Source organism: Balaenoptera borealis (assembly GCF_965194805.1).
Source record: "Balaenoptera borealis genome assembly, chromosome: 9".
NCBI lineage: Eukaryota > Metazoa > Chordata > Mammalia > Artiodactyla > Balaenopteridae > Balaenoptera > Balaenoptera borealis.
In genome coordinates, this window is record NC_138873.1 from 113,445,343 (window position 1) to 113,467,046 (window position 21,704).

The 21,704-nt window shown below is 39.3% G+C and overlaps 1 protein-coding gene across 11 annotated transcripts in view; it reads left to right on the top strand.

Moving 5' to 3' along the window:
* Positions 1–21,704, top strand: part of MYO6 (myosin VI) — a 137,491-nt gene that overhangs the window by 5,062 nt on the left and 110,725 nt on the right. For 10 of the 11 annotated variants that reach the window (XM_082405035.1, XM_082405034.1, XM_082405033.1 and 7 more), the window contains exon 2: positions 2,381–2,495. The exons of the other annotated variant lie outside the window; for it this stretch is intronic. In XM_082405035.1, the coding sequence (XP_082261161.1) occupies positions 2,493–2,495 (3 nt within the window). In that variant the 5' untranslated portion in view covers positions 2,381–2,492. The remainder of the gene's footprint in view (positions 1–2,380; positions 2,496–21,704) is intronic. 11 annotated transcript variants of the gene reach the window in all.

Below are 21,704 nucleotides of genomic sequence, written 5' to 3' on the forward strand. Positions count from 1 at the left end.
TATTTGGCACATTGATCTTGATCTGATTATTATGCTTGCTTTTGTAAAGACTCGCTAATGAGCTAAGTAAGGTGTGTCTCTGTTGGTACCTTTATGCCTTCACTCATTTCACAAATGTTTGAGTGTCTGTCCTGGGCCAGGCACTGTCCTGAGTGCCGACAATACGGTGATAAAACCAAGTCCTTGTACTGAGTGACATTTTATTGTTGTTTTGAATTAGGTTAATTATAGACTCATCATTCTAGTATGTGATTAACAGGGCCGACCCTAAAGTTGGGAAATAGTTGTCAAAGTGGTACAATTTGAGGGCCACTAAAAGCCTCATTTGCTCTAAAATATTCTACTGCTGGCCTTTAGTCCACTGAGTTACAGCACTATTACCAGTTGCTTCCTGATAAATAAGAATATGTTCCATCTTTTATCACACTTTCAGGAAATAAGGCTGAGAGAAAATAAATGGGACCCAGGACTGATATGTTGGCTTTCGTAAGAGAGTGGGTTGGCAAAGTATAATTTTAGTAGCCGCTGTTGTTTATTGAGCTCTTGCTGTGTGTCAGGTACTATGTCAAGCAAGTACTTTATGTACATTAGCTCAGTTAATCACTATGTTGGACTTCCCTGGTGGCACAGTGGTTAAGAATCCGCCTGCCAATGCAGGGGACACGGGTTCGAGCCCTGGTCAGGGAAGATCCCACGTGCCATGGAGCAACTAAGCCCATGCGCCACAACTACTGAGCCTGCACTCTAGAGCCTGCAAGCCACAACTACTGAAGCCGGCGCACCTAGAACCCGCAACCAGAGAAGACACTGCAATGAGAAGCCCGTGCACCGCAATGAAGAGTAGCCCGCGTGCAGCAACGAAGACCCAACGCAGCCAAAAATAAATAGAAGACATTAAAAAAAAAAATCACTATGTCACTTCAGTGCACTTGGCATTAAGACTCTCGTGTCTTAGGAGAGAGAGGCACAGGGATGTTAAACTCGCTCAAGCTCCCAGCCAGTACTTGGTGGAGCTGGGATTGGATCCCTTGTCGTCCTGAGCATGTGGCTGTAGATACTCATGTGGAAAGAGTGCAGGTAGACTTGCGGCGTGCCACCAGTATGTCATGGCACACCATGTAGGTGGAAGGGCTTGGTGAGTGAGGGATGGGTGCGGAGAGTCACGAGAGCTTGTTGCGTGAGCGGTGGGAGTTGGGGGGATGGGGCGTTATTGCTTGCCTAACTGCTGGCCCCTCAGGCTTAGCCTCTGTATTCCGGCCCCCAGGTTCCAGAGTTGCATCTGTGCATAAGTGCTTGCTTGTCCGCCTCCAGGGTAAGGGGACAGCAGAGGTGAGGGGATCCTGGTTTTGCCACTTACTACCTGGGTCAGATTACTTAGTTTCTCTGGGCTTCAGTTAGTAAAATGGGGGCTACAGTATTACTTACCTGGTGTGGTTCTTGTGAGGACTGCATTAGACACTATTACATGGAAAGCACATATCACACTGGCACATAGCTAGTGTGCATTATTATCGTTACTGTGTTGGTTGTTTTTTCTTTTCCATGTTTAATGTGGAATGTTCATCCAAAAGGAAAAAAGCTGTGTATTGGAGATTTGGGTGAAATCTTCAAGTTGACCAGTTTTAAATAGTTCTGAAATTCAGGTGTGTACCAAGAATTATCTGGGGAACTAGTAAATACACGCCAGAGAGGTGTGGGTGGGGCATGGGCAGTAGCATTTTAACAAGCTTCTCAGTTGATTTATTTGTGTACCGACATTGGAGAACCACTGGTTGAAACCTTTTCTTCATCCTCTACTTTGGGAGGGTGTCGGCAATAACAAGAAAAAATTGCTCGGATTAACCAGGCAGCATATGGTAAAAGGGAGTGAAATATCGGTTACCAGAATCTCTTCATTGATTTTCTTTCTTCTTTTAAGCTTATTTGGAGCTCATAGCATTTATCTTGAGATGACAATGCAGTGTTAAATTTCACACCTAAATTTAATTGTAGGGAGTATTTCAGCTTATTAACCAGCTTCATTTGGAAGTGAGTTACTTATATTTAATTTTTAAACGACTATACAGATAGCAGTAATATATAAATGATGCTCGTTTAGATCTTAAGACCTTTTTGAACTATTTGGTTGCCCTGGGTCTTAGTTGTGGCAAGCGGGCTCCTTAGTTGTGGCACACAGACTCCTTAGTTGTGGCATGGGAACTCTTGGTTGTGGCATGCATGGGGGATCTAGTTCCCCGACCAGGGATAGAACCCGGGCCCCCTGCATTGGGAGTGCAGAGTCTTAGCCACTGTGCCACCAGGGAAGTCCCCTTTTTAAACTTTTTAATTGGATTTCTTTAGATAATGTACTGTTTTGAATAACTAGACTTGGTCTTGTTAGCCACAGCAGGCAAGGTCCCAGCAGGAAAGAGATTTCATCCCGGATGGTGCAGGTGAAGAGCCTGCAGGGGCAGGGAGCGAGCACGGGGCGGTGAAGCACCCAGGGAATAGCAATGGTGAGAAGCCCTTAATTCTCCGGAGGTCGTCGCGGAAGCAGAGAGCTGGCCTTGAGGAGGAGGCGGGGTTGGGGCTGAGGCTTTGAGGCGGCCCGGCGGGGAGGGGGGAAGTTCCCTGACCTCTCGGCTCCCTCTGTCTTTTGGGTCTTGGCTGGTGACTTTGCTGGAAGGCAGCTGGGGAGCCTGGGTTAGCCTGGCTCTGTGCCGGCTCTTCCTCCCAGGGCAGGGGCAGAGCAGAACCGGGATGGAGGCGCAGTGGAGCAAGTGGAGGGTAACTCGGGCAGCGGCTGGAACCTTTGGGAATTTGTAGCGTTGCCTTGGTGCATTTTAAATCGCTTGTAGCATTGTGATATATCCGCAAAGTGCTTGAGGCTACCTGTCTTATACATGCGTTTAGAAGATAGTTTACTCACTTTCTCATTTAATCAAACAGTTATTTCAGGAAATCTGATGATCCAGGTAACCCGATGAGAAACACAATCTAGGTCGGTTAACATAAAGCACTTTTATTGACATGGTGTTATGCCTCAGTGAGGTTTTCTGAAATTTTCTTCATCAGGTAGTCTTCGTTTGATAGAATAAACGCTTTTCATTAAAAAAAAACCTTTTAATAATTAAGTTTAAAATATTTTGGCAAGAAAAGTCCCTTGCCTCCTCGAAATTATACTTCCCGTTCACTTGGACTCTTGAGCGCGCAGAACACCAGGACACACATCATAGAAGTTAGACTCTTAGGACATAATTGTTCTTCCTCCCCAGGTCCTTTTAAAGACACATTAAATTTCTGTATAAATCTGTCGCAGTATGCTGTTGTTCAGCTGTCTTCCGCTAATGCCAGTTTTACCTAGTTAATCTGATTTCTGACCAAAAGTCTAAATCCGTGCTCTTCATTTTGGATAGATTCCTGAGGATTACTAAAGAAAAACATTTCTCTCCTTAAAGAGATGGTATGAAGGTCCCTAGTGTGTGAGCATTACTCCCCCCAAAACAATTAGAATAGTTTATATGTCTTCTCTTGAGGGTTCCGGAGAAAAAGAGTCCAAGATTTTATTCAGATTAAGCAGCAGCTAGACTGGGTCTTGTTCACAGTTTCCAGAAAAGGAGAGCAAATTAATCAATAACCAGCACCTGGCTATGAGACTTGAACATACAAATAAAGGCTACATGTAAATGTTATATTGGGGGTTTTTTTGTTTTGTTTTGTTTTTTTTGGAACAAATAAGTTTCTCAGCTTGTCTTTAAAAGAGTATGGTGGAAAACAGAAACAGGTTTGGAGTAAGCCAAATAGCACCTACGCTTGGAAATCATACATTTAGATTTTATTTTTCTGTAAGTGGGTCTTTTTCTTTCTGTAAAAGGGGAGAGTTCAAACTTTTGTGGAATCTTCTAAAAACATATTGTTTATTTTGATTTGATGCTGTTAGTAACCCCACAAGAAAGAATTGAGGCTGTCGGTTTTTCCTTGTTATACTCTTTGAATTTCCCTGATTTGAGGATTGAGTTATTCCAGAGAGAACTTTTCTCTGGTTCCTTGTTATTTTTTTTCTAAAATTAGATGAAACAGCTGTGTTTTGGTTTGTGGGCAAGATTTGCTGTCTGTTATCCTTTTGGTATTTTGCGGAAGAACAAAGTATACATGTGTATGTGTTTTGAAGAGGAATGAATTAGTTTCTCTGCTTTTTCTGGTCTATCATTGTTGAGTTGAAGATGAGAACAGCAAGACAGTTTATGTATCTGTTGTGCTTGAGGGGAGGGGAGGAGGAGAACTGAATGAATCTGAACATGTGACCAGATTCACTTCAGATGTTTTAGAAGCCAGAGAAAAAAATTTCAGTCAGAATTTTGTATTTTCTAGAGATAGATTCTACTGATACGTTTGCTTTTTTGAAGTGGGGGGGGGGGTGCAGCATAAATTAGGAATTTATAAACTAGTTTAGTTTGGTGATTTTAATGAGTTATTAGCAAAAATGGAGATAGTCTTGACGGCTGCATACAAGAATGCTAGTGTGTCAGAAGGTGGTCTATTATTTATTAAAAGTGTGCTTCTGGAACTGGTCCAGAATCTCACGCACTTTGGTCCTATTCTCTACCATTCTACTGTTTGGCAGCAACATTGACCTAGATTATTTTCGGGATATATGGACACCTGAGTACATCAGCAAGCTTGAACAGCGGAAGGTGGTCATATATTATGACGATGTTTTGAAGGAGTGGCCCCAAATGGCCCTAGAACAGTGCAGTTCTAATAGTTCCTGAGGGCCAGTGATATGCCCCCACTTTGGGTACTTCACAGTCCTTATCTCATGTAATTCTAATGTTGACCCATGAGGTGGCTCTTCTTAACCCCATTTTGCAGCTGAGAGAACTGAGGTCTAAGTAACTTGCTGAGGTGACACAAGCAGTGAGGGGCAGGGCTGAGGACGTTCAGGTGGTCTGGATCCAGAGCCTTTGCCCGATTCTGAATTTTAGGTTACCTTTTTTTGTGTGTTCTTTTAAAGTCAAAGAACCCTTCAAGATTAAGCTGTTCTTCCTTCTCTGTCTACATAAGGGTGGTAACACCCTGACACTCGGGCAGCAGTTGCTTGATTTCAAGTTCAGGGCGAATAGGTCCTCTGCAACACCCTTGGGTGTCCCCACCCGCTGGTTCTTGCTGTTCAGAGGGCTCCAGCCTCTCCTGGGACTGATGAGAGGGGGGACTTCGTGGACATGTAGAGTCTAAACCATTCTGGATGCGTTTTCAACCCCTGAACAACTGCCCCTTTTACTTACATCATTAATTTGCTTTAAACAAATGTATTGCTGTAAAGTTTTGTGTAAATTAAATAAATAACTAAATTATACATATTTTTATTATCCTTGGAAAGCTGCTTGTTTAAAGGATCTGGATAGTGGCTTCTTTTGTAAAGGGAAGAATCTTTTTGTAAAACAAATGATTGTTTTCTAGATTATACTAACAAGTATGGATCTTTCACATATTACCTTTGCATAAACATGGGTTTGGCTAAACACACATTTCATATAAATATGCCTAAATTAAGTGTGACTTCATATTGTGCTTGATAATGTTAATAAAGAGGGATTGGATAATGGTTTTCTTTTTTTTAAACAAATGCTATTTGTTGAATTTGTACTAAAATGTACTATAGTAGCCTTATCTCGACTAAGAATAATGTTCTTTTAAGCAGTAGATTGAGGTTCAATATATAGCACAACAGTAAATTCTTTTTGTGTCATAAAATGTATTAGGTAAATGTTAATGTTCTGTTTAAATGCTAAAATTCGTGTTTTACGTGAGTCTGAAATACATTCTCTGAAAATTACAGATAAAGTTTAGAGTGAGAGTTTTTTTAAATAACTGTTATGGTAGAAAGGCAGACAAGCTGTTGTTTGGAAAACATAATTTTCATGTAGCCCTGGGTGAAATATTTATTTCCTGTACCTAATACCTTGCTAATGAGGCTGTGAACCCAGTTCCATTGTAATCTGTGTTCTGTCCCTGAACACTCAACAGAGACTACTCTGTAACCTCCTAATTAATAGATCCAGTGGCCTCATTTAGATCATTATTCTTTTCCAACCTCTTCGGCTACTGAGCAACTAACCTTCCTTGAATTATTTCTTCTGAGCGCCTGTGGTCATGCACTTCCCAGGTCTCCAATTTTTCCTATTTGGTTTTTACTGCGTGATTTTGTCGGCCCATGTCTTTACTGTTCATGTCTCATAAAATCCTGTGCGTGGCACTTTGCTCTACTTGCTCTGTTCTTATTTTTGATAATTATATCAGCTCCATGGTTCTGACTCTTATGCAGGATTCCCCCCAGATTTCTTTTTTTTTTAAAAATTAATTTATTTTCGGCTGCATTGGGTCTTTGTGGCTGCGCGCAGGCTTTCTCTACTTGCGGCAAGCGGGGGCTACTCTTCGTTGCGGTGCGCGGGCTTCTCATTGAGGTGGCTTCTCTTGTTGCAGACCATGGGCTCTAGGCACGCGGGCTTCAGTAGTTGTGGTGCATGGGCTCAGTAGTTGTGGCTCGCGGGCTCTAGAGCACAGGCTTCAGTAGTTGTGGCGCATGGGCTTAGTTGCTCTGCAGCATGTGGGATCTTCCCGGAGCAGGGCTCGACCCCGTGTCCCCTGCATGGGCAGGCGGATTCTTAATCACTGCGCCATCAAGGAAGCCCAGTTCCCCCAAATTTCTTTCTGTATAATCTTGACCAGCATTTCCAAGTTGATGCTCCATAGACGTCTTAAAATTTCACGTATTTCCCTCAGAGCCCTCCTCGCAGAAACCGCCTCTCCTCCTGTTTCCCTTATGATACCCTCATTACCCTAATTGTTCATGCTCAGAACTTTTACTCGCCTTTTCCCGCTTCACTTGTCATATTCTGTCAGTTGCCAAACCCTGTTCCGCTTCTGGAAGGTTGGCCGTCCCTTTCCTCCCCCTCTGACCGAGCGCAGGCCTCGCTCCTTTTTCTCTCGTACGTAGCTCCCTATGTTTGGCCCTTTCCCTCAGTGTACAGTCTGTCCTGTGCATTGCCGTTAGAGTTCTGTTTCAAAGTAGAAATCTGATTGTAATAATCCCTTGCTCAATAAGAATCCCTGTTAGCCCTTTATTAATACATTGGAGAGTCCAGACTTTCATCGTGGGATTTGAAACCCTTTGAGGCCTGATCTCTTGGCCCACATTTCCACCTCAGTACTCGTCACACTTCCGCCATTGTCCTGAGCTCTGGCCCCATTGACCTGTTCCGCAGACATGTCCCCGTTCTCCCACCTCCTTACTCTTGTTCCAACAGGCCTTTGTCTGGAATACTTTCCTTTAGTCAGGCTTACCCATCTCTCAGGACCTGCTTGAATTAAATCTTTCAAAGTAACTTTCCCCAGTTTACAGTTTGGAAGTACACCTGTATTGTAGTATTCATCACCGGTTATGTAATGTATGTGTATCTTCTTTCATTCTCCACTACTCATCCTAGATCGTGAATGACTGGAGAGTATACACTGCCAGTAAATGATTTGGTGAGGTCTTACGTAGATCAGCAGATCTCAGGTCTTCGGACTTCTTTACACTCTTAATTATTGAGGACTCTGTAAAGATTTTGCTTATCTACTTGGTTATACCTATTGATATTTACTGTATTAGAAACTTTAAAAATATTTAGTCTATTTAAAAATAATAATATATGCATTTTAACAGAAATGACATATTTTATGGAAAATAGTTATTTTCCAAAACAACAATTAGTGAAAAGAGTGCCACTATTTTACACTTTTGTAAAACTCCTTCATGTCTGACTTAATAGAAGATAGCTGGGCTGTCATATCTGCTCATGAATTCAGTTTGTTGCATTATTTTTTTTTTGGTTGAACTGTGTATGAAGAAAATCTTCCCTCACGTAGATATCTCATTGGGAAAGGAAATATTAACTTGACCTTTTCAGTTAATTGTGTGTATATTCTTCGATCCTTCGCCACCACTAACCAAATGATAATTTCTTAAAGTTCCAAAGTGGAATTTTAAGCCATATCTGTGAATTTTCTGTACCCTGTTACATTAAAATCCATTGTTCAGTTTTGCACTTTGAATGGATCTTTTACCCATATGTGATTTTACAATATGGTGTAATGGTCATTTGGAACATACTGTTCCACTGAGTTATGCAGATCTTCCAAATATATGTAATATATTTTGATCTCATCAGAAAAGTCTTCTAAGTATTTAAGCTTAAACAGTATAAGCTGTTTTATGTTCAAGGTGGCAGATGCGGGTTTTCCCAGATTCTGCTTTCACTTGAATCTTATCGTCAACAAGTACTGTCAGTTGCTTTCCTTGATGTGACAGGCTTCACTCAAAAAACAAACAAAACCTCGTTTGCCAAAAACTCAAGCTTGAGTAACCAAGGTTTGTTAGTCATTCTTTGCAGTGAAAATAGTGTTTCATGAAAAAGAGTCAGTTCCCGAAGGTTACCGCTCAAACACTCGCGGAAATATTTTCCTTGGGGCAACATCATACCTTGTTTTACAGTGGAAGTAGCTTATGCACAATCCCCGTTTTGTCATATAGAGTATTAAAAAGATGTGTGAGGATAAAAATGTAATAAAACCAATACATTTTACTGCTTCATCAGAGGTATTCTTTTTCTTATTGAAGTATAGTTGACTTACAATGCTGTGTTAATTACTGCTGTACAGCAAAGTGATTCAGTTACACACATATATATGTATATATATACACACAGTCTTTTTTTAATACTCTTTTCCATTACGGTTTATCACAGGGTATTGAATAGAGTTCCCTGTGCTCTACGGTAGGACCTTGTTTATCCATCCCACATGTAATCGTTTGCATCTGCTCATCCCACGCTCCCCGTCCATCCCTCCCCCACCCCCCTCCCCCTTGGCAATCACCAGTCTGTTCTCTATGTACATGATTCTGTTTCATCGATAAGTTCATTTGCATCATATTTTAGATTCCACATATAAGTGATATCATATGGTATTTGTCTTTCTCTGTCTGGCTTCACTAAGTATGATCAACTCTAGTTGCACATCAGAGGCATTCTTACGTGAGGCGGCATCCTTTTTACTGTGACAGCAGTGACCACTGCTACAATTTGGTGCCGCTGCCTTGATTTTAGCTAAAGTGGTAGAAGTTTTACCCATCATTGGTTCTGCATTATTAGGGCAAATGTCTTAGTATTACTTTAAAAATAGTTTTGACCTTGTTGACTCTCTGCAAGGGTCTCAGGGATCTCCAGGGGTTCATTGGCCACACTTGGAGAACCGCTGGTCTAGATCATCGTCCACTGGAGTTGTGTGTTCAGGTTTTCTGTAGACCAGACCTAGAGCCTGGACAGTTAGAATTAGACATTACCCCCCAGTTAATTTAATTCCAATTCCTTGTCAAGAAGTTGAGGAAGCTGAGGTTTTGAGAGGTTAAGAGACTTGCTAAGGTCATACAGCCAAATAAGTGGCAGAGCTGAAAAGATAATTCCTCTTAATTCAGGAATACCTCTTCATTCAGAATTCATTTTTTCTATCAGTATTGTGCAGTTTAAAAATTTAGAGGTAATTTCAGAGATATTTTATATAAAGCTATGGCTAGAAAGTAAGCATTTCTTTTTAAGCTATAGTGTGGATACTGTCCAATAGAATTCTTAGGGGATAGATTTTTGAACTTTGTGACCCAGAACTCTGGGATCAGATTGCATCTATCTTTTTCACCTCTTTTTTTCATCTAGTTGACTATGAAATTGCTTGCTGTGATCAGACGGAAGATTAAGTGAGAAATTGAGATAATTCAGCGATTAGTGTATAATCATTCGTAAGAAAAAACTCAGTATTTACCGTGGTAAAAATCAATATCATCAGTTTGACATTTGAGAGAGCAGGATATGATTATATAGAAAATTGAAAAGTAATTGAGCATCTTTTGGAGAGTATTTTATTTTTTATTTTTTAGTAGATCTTTATTGGAGGATAATTGCTTCACAATACTGTGGTAGTTTCTGTTGCACGACAAAGCGAATCAGCCATATGCCTACACGTGTCCCCATATCCCCTCCCTCTTGAGCCTCCCTCCCACCCTCCCTATCCCACCCCTCTACGTGGACAGAAAGCACTGAGCCGATGTCCCTGTGCTATGCGGCTGCTTCCCACCAGCTGTCTGTTGTACATTCGGTAGTGTATATATGTCGATGCTACACTGGAGTTTCTAGGCTACTGGGTAGAGCTGGGTCTTGGTGCCGAGATGAGGAACTGTGTGAGACCTCACTCCGATGAATGTTCCCTGGAGTCTGAGATTCTCTGTTAGTCCAGTGGTTCAGACTCCGAGCTCCCACCGCAGGAGCTTCAGGCCCGACCCCGGGCTCGTGAACCAAGTTCCTGCAAGCCGCCGGTTCACTTTGGGGTTCCTTCTGTCTCCTTGGGCATCGGAGTCCCCTACCAGCGGCTGGCAGGCGCCCTAGTTGTGGGGAGGCGCTAACTCCGCGTCTCCCCACACCGCCATCTTGACTCCGCCTCCTTGGAGAGTATTTCTTTTCAAAATCATTTTATTGTGGAAAGTTTTAAGCGTATTCAGAAAAGAAGAGCATGTGAGCCACTATGTACCATCACCCAGATTCAGCAGTTAACAGCTCATGGCTAATTTTATTTTACTTTTTTAAAAAAAATCTAATTATTCCCCCTCCCCCTGCATTATTTTGAATCAAATTCCAGATATCATTTAATTCATCATCTATAAGCATTTCAGTTTGTAGGAGAGAGTACTTCCTAAAACTTGTAATTAGGGGACTTGGTATCTAAAATAAGTTTGAATTAACCTCTCAGAGGTCTTTTCTAGCCTAACCAACAAAGCCAGAAACAAACACCTCCTGTTTACACCCTGTCATCTCCTTGTTCTTTTGCCTTATTTCTCTTTCCCTTACTATAAAAATTTCTACCAGCTGTTCATGTTTTTCCTCTGTTCACTGTTTTATTCACTGCAGTATCATTTCTGCTTCAACTACAGTATACTGAAACTGCTCCAATATTACCAGTGCCCTTCCCATTTTCAAATCCATTAGCTTATTTATTTATTTTTTAATAAATTTATTTATTTATTTTTGGCTGTGTCGGGTCTTCGTTTCTGTGAGAGGGCTTTCTCTAGTTGCGGCAAGCGGGGGCCACTCTTCATCACGGTGCGCGGGCCTCTCACTATCGCGGCCTCTCTTATTGCGGAGCACAGGCTCCAGACGCGCAGGCTCAGTAGTTGTGGCTCACGGGCCTAGTTGCTCCGTGGCATGTGGGATCTTCCCAGACCAGGGCTCGAACCCGTGTCCCCTGCATTGGCAGGCAGACTCTCAACCGCTGCGCCACCAGGGAAGCCCAGCTTATTTTCGATTATCAGCCTCTTCTGAACCATTTGATGGTGCTGACAACCTTCCCTTGTTCAGACTTCTTTCTCCTTTGGTAAAGTACTCTCTTCCAAGGTGCTTGCTACCTTTCTGTCTGCTTTTCCCCATTGTTCCTTTCTTCCCTATTCTTCCTTTAAAATGTCAGGTTTCTGGCCTCAGTCCTGTTCTCTTTTACTTATACTAGTGATTCTCTATTCTTTCAGACTTGGGACCCCTTTTTCAAAACAGTTGTTTTGTCATACCCCATTTACTACACTGAAATTAAGCAATCTACACATGCATGGATGGGTATGCATACCTATATACATGTATAATTAAGAATTAATATAGTGATGTAACATAAAAGAAGTAATTATTATTTGTATTTATCACAAATGTAATATTTATATTAATAAACAATGTAATATACATATAACGTAAATATATATTTATATTAATTAGGTATTAATGCACGTATTTCAGTATGTGAAAGCTTAGATGCTCTTATACTGTAAGTCAGAACAAAGTAATCAGTCTCTAGCATCCATTTGTAAAATAGTCATGAATGCAGCTACTGCAGATTAGACTAATGTAGAGGTATGTTATATTGGTAACTCAAATACCACGATCAGCATTGCTCTGTAACATGATTTTCTCTGAAATAATAAACATCTTTTGGTAAGGACCCAAATAAAAGACAGTCTTCTCTCAATTTATGTGATATTTTATTTCTGGAAAACTCCGTATATATTAAAACAGTGCAAAAATATTTTAGATTTGATTCTGGGCTCTACTATCTTCTCTAAGTTTGCTATGTATTTTGCCTTCTATATATCATTAATGGCATCAGAGTAATTTGAAGTGTAAAATGTAAAAAGCTCTTTATACCCTTTCCACAGGAGCCATATCAGTTTGAACTGTCCTTTTAGACACTTGCTTTGGCTGCATTAATTTTATTGGATCATCTTCTTTAATTCATTCTTGAATGATGTATAACTGTCTTCAAGTGAGACACTGAAACTTTTAAATTGAGTAGAAAATACAAATAATTAGTGAAATAATAACATTCTGATGTAAATTAGAAAATATGATAGTTGTAAATAGTATATATGTAGTCCTACCTTCCTTCCTTCCTTCCTTCCTTGAGCCTGCTTCTTCCATCTTTCAGATTTATAATTAAAAAAAATTTTTTTTTATTTATTTGGCTGCGTCGGGTCTTAGTTGTGGCACATGGGATATTCATTGTGGCATGCGGCTCTTCATTGCTGCATGTGAGCTTCTCTAGTTGCAGTGTGTGGGCTTCTTTCTAGTTGTAGTCCATGGGCTCCAGAGAGCACGGGCTCTTCGTTGCAGCATGTGGGCTCTCTAGTCGTGGTGCACGGGCTTAGATCCCCTGCGGCATGTGGGATCTTAGTTCCCCGACCAGGGATCGAACCTGCATCCCCTGCGTTGGAAGGCGGATTCTTAACCACTGGACCGCCAGGGAAGTCCCTGTAGTTCTTTTTAAAAATAGCACATGATTCACAGATTCCACTCAAATTAATAGCAGTTCATTGCACTTAATAATGAATTTATTGGGGACTTTTTAAAAGGCCGTATCTGTTGCAAAATGCATAAATAACTTTTTATATATACTTTTAGAATATTAAGGTGCCAATAATCTGCTCAGTTTTGGATCTGAATTTAAATACAAGAATTTTTCTTTGTTTTACAAGAGAGATTTGCCCCAGATGTAGATGATCTATTTTTTTCTTTTACCTTCAAGGGGATTGTGAGTCTGAGAATGAACAAAGGTTAGAAGTAAATTATTGCCGTAAAATATGTTAATTATTTTGCTGTAAAGAGATACTAGAGAGAGAGATTGTCATAAAGATACATAAAGAGATACCTATTTGAAAAGATCGCCAGAAATAATTTTATCATGTTGTTTATTATTATAGAGTTAAGTATCTGTTGTGCTCTATTTAGTATTTAAACTTCTAAACTACTCCTTTTTATATACGCTTAGTTTTATAGACATTTTCCGATGACTATTATTTGTGTAATTGAAAGCTAGATGTTTTAATTGATTTATCTTTCCTGATTTTTTTGATGTCAAATTGACAGTTTAGCTGAACCTTGACAGATAAAAATATAAAGAATCTTAGTGTTGTAAACAATGGTAGTGTAGATGGTTTTGCCCAAGAAATGTATAGAAATATAGACTTACAAGATACGCATATAAGTTAGCAATGCTTTTCCTTACAAAAGTTTTCTTTGAAAAAGGATTCTGCAAAGTGCCCTTTTACTGGCCTCTGCTAAGGTGTGTATATATTCCAAGAAACTGATTAATGAACAAAAGGGAAAGAAATGAATGAATGTATGTTTTAATTCAAGATACGTTTATCTGTAATTGTTCCTCATCAAAGCTCCAGTATTTACATTTGGACACCAGATGCTAAATGTTTTCTCTGTGAATAAAATTTAAGGGGAAAAAAAATCAATCAGAGCTACAACCTGAACATTAAAAATTCCCCCAACTTGTATAAGACAATATGAACATTTCCCCTTATTCCTCTCTGCAATATAAATGAGAATTGGGGGTGAATTTCCAAATAATTATTGTATCAACATGAAAGTGATTGAATTTCCATTTGTTTCTGTTAGAAATGAAAGAATAAGTTGTATGGTTGTTCTCAAAATCCTGATGCCTGGGCCACAGCCTCGCCCCATTAAATCCCAGATCCCGGAGGGTGAGACCTAGGTGTCAGTACTTTTGCAAAGGTCCCCAGGTGACTACAATGTGCCGTTCAGTTGTTTCTCTTTTTTATGTTGAATCTGTGTAAATAAAACTTCCTGTCAAAAACTGAGGAAACTCTTGGTGACCGAAGTGTTTTAAAAATTCTGTTTTTATACACTAATTAATAAAATGTTCAGTGTCTCACGGAGGACTTAAAAAATAGAGCACATTCTGTGTTGAGACTTAAGAATTACTGAAAATTATTAAAATGGTATACTTGTTAGTCATTACAAAATTTGGAAGTAGAAGTTCATTCTTTCGAATCTAGTATTTTGTTTCCTGGCAGACCATATTTAAACCACTCTAAACAGGTCATTCACGGTTTTATCTTTATCTTAAAGAGCTCCTGAGATGAAGTTTCCGTCACCTCTTTTTGTCTCTGACTCTTCGTGAAGGTTCTTCACGTCTAACCTAAATTGCTGTATTTTTATATTTTCCCTTCTGGAGATGTAGGCCATTTGATTGTTGGTGTGTGTGTGTGTACAGACACACCTACATAAACACAGTTTTAATCCTTATTCATATACTTGAAGACTGATATTACTATTTTTTTAGTCTAAATTGCCTCAGTTAGGTAAAGTTTCTCCATGCCAATTAGAAAATTCTCCATTTTGACTGCTATTTTAGGTTTTAATGTAAAGGAAGCATTTTACACTAGAAATCATTGTATTTACTAATCTTGCTGATAAAGAGAAGGCAATGGTGCGGAAATGACTAAAACCAGTTCCGAAACAGTGTGGAGCCCCCAGATTCCGGAAGGGCTTGGAGCACACAGCATCACGAGCACATGTGGAGGAATCAGCTCTGAGAAGAGTGGGGACGTGTTCAGGTGTGGATGACGTTACAGGTGTATTTTCGGCTGGAGAGGCAGAGTATTGAGGGATTTTATGCCTTATTGCATAAACCAGGGAGACATTAGGTCATCCCAAGTTTTTACAGGGTGGAGGTGATACTGGGGCCTTATTGAAACGCTAAAGTTTGCAGATGGTATGTGAACTGTGTCAGTGATCTTGTAATTTTGGTAAACATACAGATAACTAAAGCAGATTGTTCACTTACCTTGTTCAGAGATTTGGATTTTCATTATATTTACTTGACTTTGCAGAAAACATTTAAATTGATTCTGTGAGGTTAGAAAGTGACTCTACATTTATGTATATGTGTCTCTTAAAAACAGACTAAATAGTTGTCATAATTATGACGTAGAATCTGTAAAAAGTAAAATAATACCGTTGGTGCAAATACTGTGCTAGTGATGGTGGTGAAAGGGGAGAATGAAAGAGAGTCTTAGCAACTTGAAATTTCATATTCTGGGAGAGGAGGATGCTTACATATGGAGGGTCTTACAAACACTTGATTGAATAAAGTTATGCCTGTTCCTCCAATTATAATAAGTAGTAAATAAGAATTGAAATGTTTGACTTATTAACCCTAAACTTCACAACTGAACCATTGTGGAGAACTAGGGTTCAGAATAAGAGCCACATATTTGGAGAAAATTTTAGGGGACTGGAATTGATTAAATTGAAAAAAAGACTGAGGTGACTCAGATATGTTTTCAAAGACAGAAGGCAGTGATCACTTATCAATCAGCATTTTTTAGTGAAGACAGAGGAAAGCTTGATCTTTAGTTGCATTATGAGGGATTTAGCCCAGTTTGTTCATTGATTTATTTAAAGTCACTCTCCTTCCTACTATGTAGAGGCACTATGCCAAGTTCTAGAGATGCATTTCTGATCAACATAGACACGATCTTACAATCATTAAGCTTGTGTTCTAGCAGGGAGACAGATGTTAAACGACTGTTTATCCTATGGCTGGCTGGGCTTGAATGGACCAGCTCTGTGGGTGCTGGGAGAGCACTTGACGGGGAGGAAGAACGGTGCAAGGTGGTGCTGAAACATTAGGATGGTTGTAGAATACCTTTGTGGACTAGTCAGTCCTCTTTTAAGCTCCCCTCCTCCTGTGAAATTAATTCATCATTGGTTCATTGTGCAGAATCCACATAACCAAAATTAAGTGAAGAAAAATCTTTGATCTTTCTACCATGTAGAGACAATCACTATTGTTGGCATTTTGGTGGATGATATGTTAGTTTTTTTTTGTGTGTGTATGTGTGTGCCTATATATTCTTTTTTTTTTTTGGCTGCGTTGGGTCTTTGTTGCTGCGCACGGGCTTTCTCTAGTTGCAGCGAGCGGGGGCTACTCTTTGTTGGCAGTGTACGGGCTTGTCATTGTGGTGGCTTCTCTCGTTGCGGAGCACGGGCTCTAGGCACGCGGGCTTCAGTAGTTGTGGCACGTGGACTCAGTAGTTGTGACTCGCGGGCTCTAGAGCGCAGGCTCACTAGTTGTGGCACATGGGCTTAGTTGCTCCGCGGCATGTGGGAACTTCCCGGACCAGGGCTCGAACCCGTGTCCCCTGCACCAGCAGACGGATTCTTAACCACTGTGCCACCAGGGAAGCCCAATTCTTTACGAAAATGAAATTAAAGTAACCCCTACGCCCTTTTCGGAAGGCCTTAAAAGTTAAATGCATTTTCATTTCCATAAGGTGATTTGGGAAATTTCATTTCTATACCTGGAATTTATGATTCTTGGGTTCTCTGACTACTGTTGCTGTATAAAGAAAAATAACTAACTACCCTTAGATACCAAAGTGCCGTAATACTTTGCTATAGCCCCACTTAATAACTACTTGATAATTTAAGTAGATGAATGTCTATTTATGGCCCAAGGCAAGTATGCTCTTATTGAGGTGTTGTAGATAACATGTAATATACATGTTTGTTGTTTTAATTTTTGTATAACAAAATGGTTATGAATTTTGTATTTATTTTTCTAAGGATATTATTTGAAAGCATGATAATGCAATATTTTTGTACCAACTAGGATTAATGAACTTATATTAATTATAGCCCTGTACAAAGTTAAAGAATTGTTAATTTCCTTCCTGTAATCCAATAGTTTGAATAAACTTACCTTTCATTTGTGACATATTCTTTTTATATATTTGTGTGACTTTCTGCTACCAAATTGCTGATATCCCTTTATATTTTATGGATCTTTTTTTGCCAGTGGTAGAAAATGAATGTAATTTAGTGTTTTATGTGGCTATTGAGATCTTTAAATATTGAAATATACTGAAGCAGCATGGGTGTTTTTAGTTTTCTACCTTTTAAAAAATGGCTTCTTAAGTAATGATTAGAATTTTACAGTGTATTTTAGAGAGTTTTCCACTTAGCTTTTTTTTTTTTGGCCATGCCTCGCGACTTGCAGGATCTTAGTTCCCTGACCAGGGACTGAACCCGCGCCCTCGGCAGTGAAAGCGTGGAGTCCTAACCACTGGACCGCCAGGGAATTCCCTCCCCTTAGCTTTTAATATCACCTCTTCCCTGACTTTTGTGAGGCGGGGCTTAAAACCTTGGGGGATGATTTAGCTGTAAAGTGTGCAAGATTATGCTTTGATATTATCACTTGCGCATTGTAAAAAAGGTGCTGTTTTTGCAATCCTTAGTTCTGTCCCAAGAGACCAGCGTGCTCTTTCCAGTAAATATGATCCTTCCAGGACTTGGAGTTTGTGGTTGCTGGGTTGCCAGTGGTCAGACGGCTAGAGGCTGCACAGTTACTGGACTGAGCAAATTCCTGTCTGGCTATTAGCAGGCACGGAGGAATGCCTGCAGGTCAGCTCCGGGTTGGGAGTGGGAACAGAAGGTGCGGCCTTGGCTCCTGGCGTCGGGGGCTGGGCTGGCGTTTGTCCCTGGATACTTTGAATGAGACACGTTGGCAGCTGTCCAGATTGGAAATATACCTTCTCAGGTTCCAGGCCTACCTTGGCTCATCTGCGGGCAGTGTGGGGATAGCAGCCCCCAGTGGACGCCTGGCTCTGCCCGAGCTCGGTCTCCTGCCTTGAGAGCTGTGTGGCTTATCTGCGGACAGTCTGGGAGCAGCTTTGCCAAATACAGGTCAGGAGGTGCGTGTGACCTGAAAAGGGGTCCTCTCCTTTTCCAGTTAGGCTGTTCAAGGCTTGAGCTTTATTCGGTTGTTATTTGTTAATGTTATTTTGTTATTGGTTACCAGTTTTGATGGTTAGCTATAGGTTTGTTTGAGGGAATATGGCTTGTGTCAGAAATGCGCAGTGCTACCCGTATAGACCTGTGGAAGGTGGCTTTTTAACGGAGTTAACTCATGCATTCCTGGGAACAGTAATTAGTGATACTTACGAGTAGTTTGAATCCTGACGTGCAGAGCGTGTTGGAGTTTTGTTTTATTTTCCTGGAATGTGCAGCACATCACTGCTTTAAGGTTTCATTCTGCTCATCTTTTAATGCTCTGTTCAGAATGGGTCTCCTTTGTCCTGGTCCTTGTCCTTCACTGTCCCTTCCCCACCCGGTCCCCACCCCTGGCAGTTCTTTGAGCACTTTGTGTTTCTCTACAACACAGTTTACCTGTCTTTCTCCTTCGGTAGGCTGTGAACACTCTGATTTTATTCTTGTGTGTTTAGGGCCTAGTACTTGGCCCTGTTGTAATATAGATGCTCAGTAACTGTCTATTCAGTGAATAATTGAATCACGAATTTGAACTGTGAATATATTGTCTGCTTCTCTTAAAAAGTTTTTTCTTCAAATATAAATACTAGGTCATCTCGTCAACATAAAACCTCTCAGAGGAGTTGAGATTAGGATAGTCAAGGGGTTAATGAGCCCAGGTACCTAGAATATTGCTTACAAAAAAGCCCTGAAACTAGTAGCAATGGTAATAAAGGACTTTTTAAGGAAGATGAAACTGGAGCTGAAAGAACCCTTTCTTTAATAATTAGAGAGGGTGATGTGATACGGGATATACTGGGGAGACAAGATCTGCTTGTTTGCGTAACTGTTAGGGTTCGACCAATCATTTTGAAAAATTGGAACGCTAAATTTAGTTATTTGTGTGTATTCCCCTTTTTGACCTCCATCCTGAAGTTTTGTGTACTCCTTTTCCCAGCCTGAACAAGTCCAACCGTGTAAGAAAGACTGTTAAACTTGTTAACACATACACACTTGTAGCACGAATTAGAGTTTTCATATAATTTATGATATTTTTGGATGAAAGTTACTTTAAAGATAACTTTTTTCTGATTATAAAAGTGGTAGCTGTCCTTCAGAAAATTTGAAAAATGTGAAATGTGTAAAGGAGAAAAGAAAAATCATTTATAATGCCATCACTTAGAAACAGTAAGTATTCCTATTTTAATATATATATTTTAGAAACATTAATTAAATTCTTGTTGTGAAATCGGAGAAGTGTTATGCTCTACTTTCTTTTTTCCTAATTAACTGTAACTTATCTGGAATTTATTTTGGAGCATGGCTGAAAAATTATTTTAAAATTGTAATATTTAATCATCTTTCTTTTTATCACTAAGAAAAATCTGATCTTTTGGATCGTTATTAGGGACATTTTATTTTTTAATTCCTCCACATTCCTTTTTTTTTGCCACGCCACGCGGCATGCGGGATCTTAGTTCCTCAACCAGGGATCGAACCCGTGCCCCCCAGAGTGCAAGCTTGGAGTCTTAACCACTGGACCATCAGGGAAGTCCCAGTTCCTCCATATTCTTTATTAAAGCCTCATAAAATTTTTTTGAGTAATATCTTTTACACTGTGTTCATTTTAATCAACTAATAAGTGATCTGCCACAACACATCAAAACAGTACAGCCGGAGTCCATATTCCCCTGGACACTAGCTGGTCTCCGTCTGGAAACTAAGCATTGTTTTCATTTTGGTGTATGTACACTTGTATCTTTTACTGTTATCTACAGCTTTAGGCTTGTAGAAGTCTGTCGTTTTGTATGTGCGTCTTGACCTACGAATACTCTGCAAAATGTCCCGCAGCCTCGTTTTTTCATGTAACGACAGGCCTTAGGTGGCCATGTTGAAAGGTTAAGATCCACTTTACTGCTTTTGATTGTGCATGGTTTTCCGTAGTCCAGATATTGCATAGCTGTTCGACCATTTTCTTTCTTGCTAGACACTTAGATTGTTTGCAGTTTTTCCCTCTTATTTACAAGTGCTACAATAAATAGCCTTGGTGTGTCCTAAGAAGTGCTGGTTCAGAGAATTTACCACTCTGTAGTCTCACGAACAGAACAACTCGATGTTATTGGATTTTAATTTTTAATCACTGTGATGAGTAAAAAAGGATCTCGTTGTTTAATTATATATAATAATATTTTTCTTAAGGGGAAATATCAGAATGTAATGATAAAGATGGAAAAAAATATGGTTTTCTGGTATAAGTCTTTACAGAGGCATGGCTGGCTGTTTGAAATAGAGACTGGTTTAAAAAGTAAAAAATATTGTTTTGAATTTGTGATTGTGTATAAAGAAGCGCTTAATCCCTCCCCCCAATTCATTTTAGTTAGCTCAGTTTTCATTTCACTCAAGCTGTAACACAGGGAAAAAAGTATTCTTCGCTTTTCAATTTCTAGAATCAGATTTTTTAAAGTCTAAGACCTTGGGAAACATTCGCAAACTTGACAAAATGCAGCTTGTTTAATAAAATATGGAACCAAGATACCATATTATATTCTGATTTAGAGGAATGGAGAAATAAGAATACATTTTAGTAGTTTGGAAAAATGGCAAGTAATGGATTATTATTAGAATTCAAATATTGTACTCAAGAGTGTAGCATTTGCAGTGTTAAATTTATTTAAGTATTTTGTACGTGTATCATTGATTTTTGGTTAGTACTGGCATGATCTATATGATAAGTTAACTGAAACAAATATGAATATGGTATTAAAAGGACCTGATCATAAACTACCCAGCTAAGTTTGTAAATAGTTCCCTCTGACATAAATTTCACTTTTGGTAGTGCTTTTCTATCTCCATTTCGATTAAGTTACTTATTGTGGTCAAAGTCTAAAGCACCTTACAAATATTGTACAATATAATATATTTTCTTCTGTATCTTATGGTTTCTTGAGAATTGAGCAGAAATGAATTGTTTTGTTTAATTCTTTTTAAGGTAGTTTTATATGTCTTATATTGATTTAATGAAAATAAGTTACAGGAAAGCTCTGCCTACACTTTTCTTATTTCCTGGTGCGAAAAAAAATGCTTTAAAAGTGAATCAGAATATAAGGTAATCACTCCCCTAACTATTTTTACAGCTGTTTAACTTTGTTAATTAAATTTTTTTTAATTTAATTTTTATTTTATATTGGAGTATAGTTGATTTAGTTGTGTTAGTTTCAGGTGTACAGCAGTAACTTTGTTAATTAAATTCTTATCAAAAATGCTTTTTAAAAAAGATAAACACTTTTAAAGACAGTATGTTTAAATGTTTTAATTCACGAAGTTGCCTTCCATTTGTGAGACTTTATTGTAATGTGTCAGTTTTACTTCAGGAACTATATGTTGTGTTTGTCAACATTTCTGGGTAATGGCAAAAATCATTTTTAAAGTAGGATACTTAAAATATGTGATGTTAAAATTCTACTTAAGCATATGACCACTTCTTTGCTCTTTACCAAGGTAGCGTATGTGCTAGATTTGCAGTTCTGTAGAGATGAA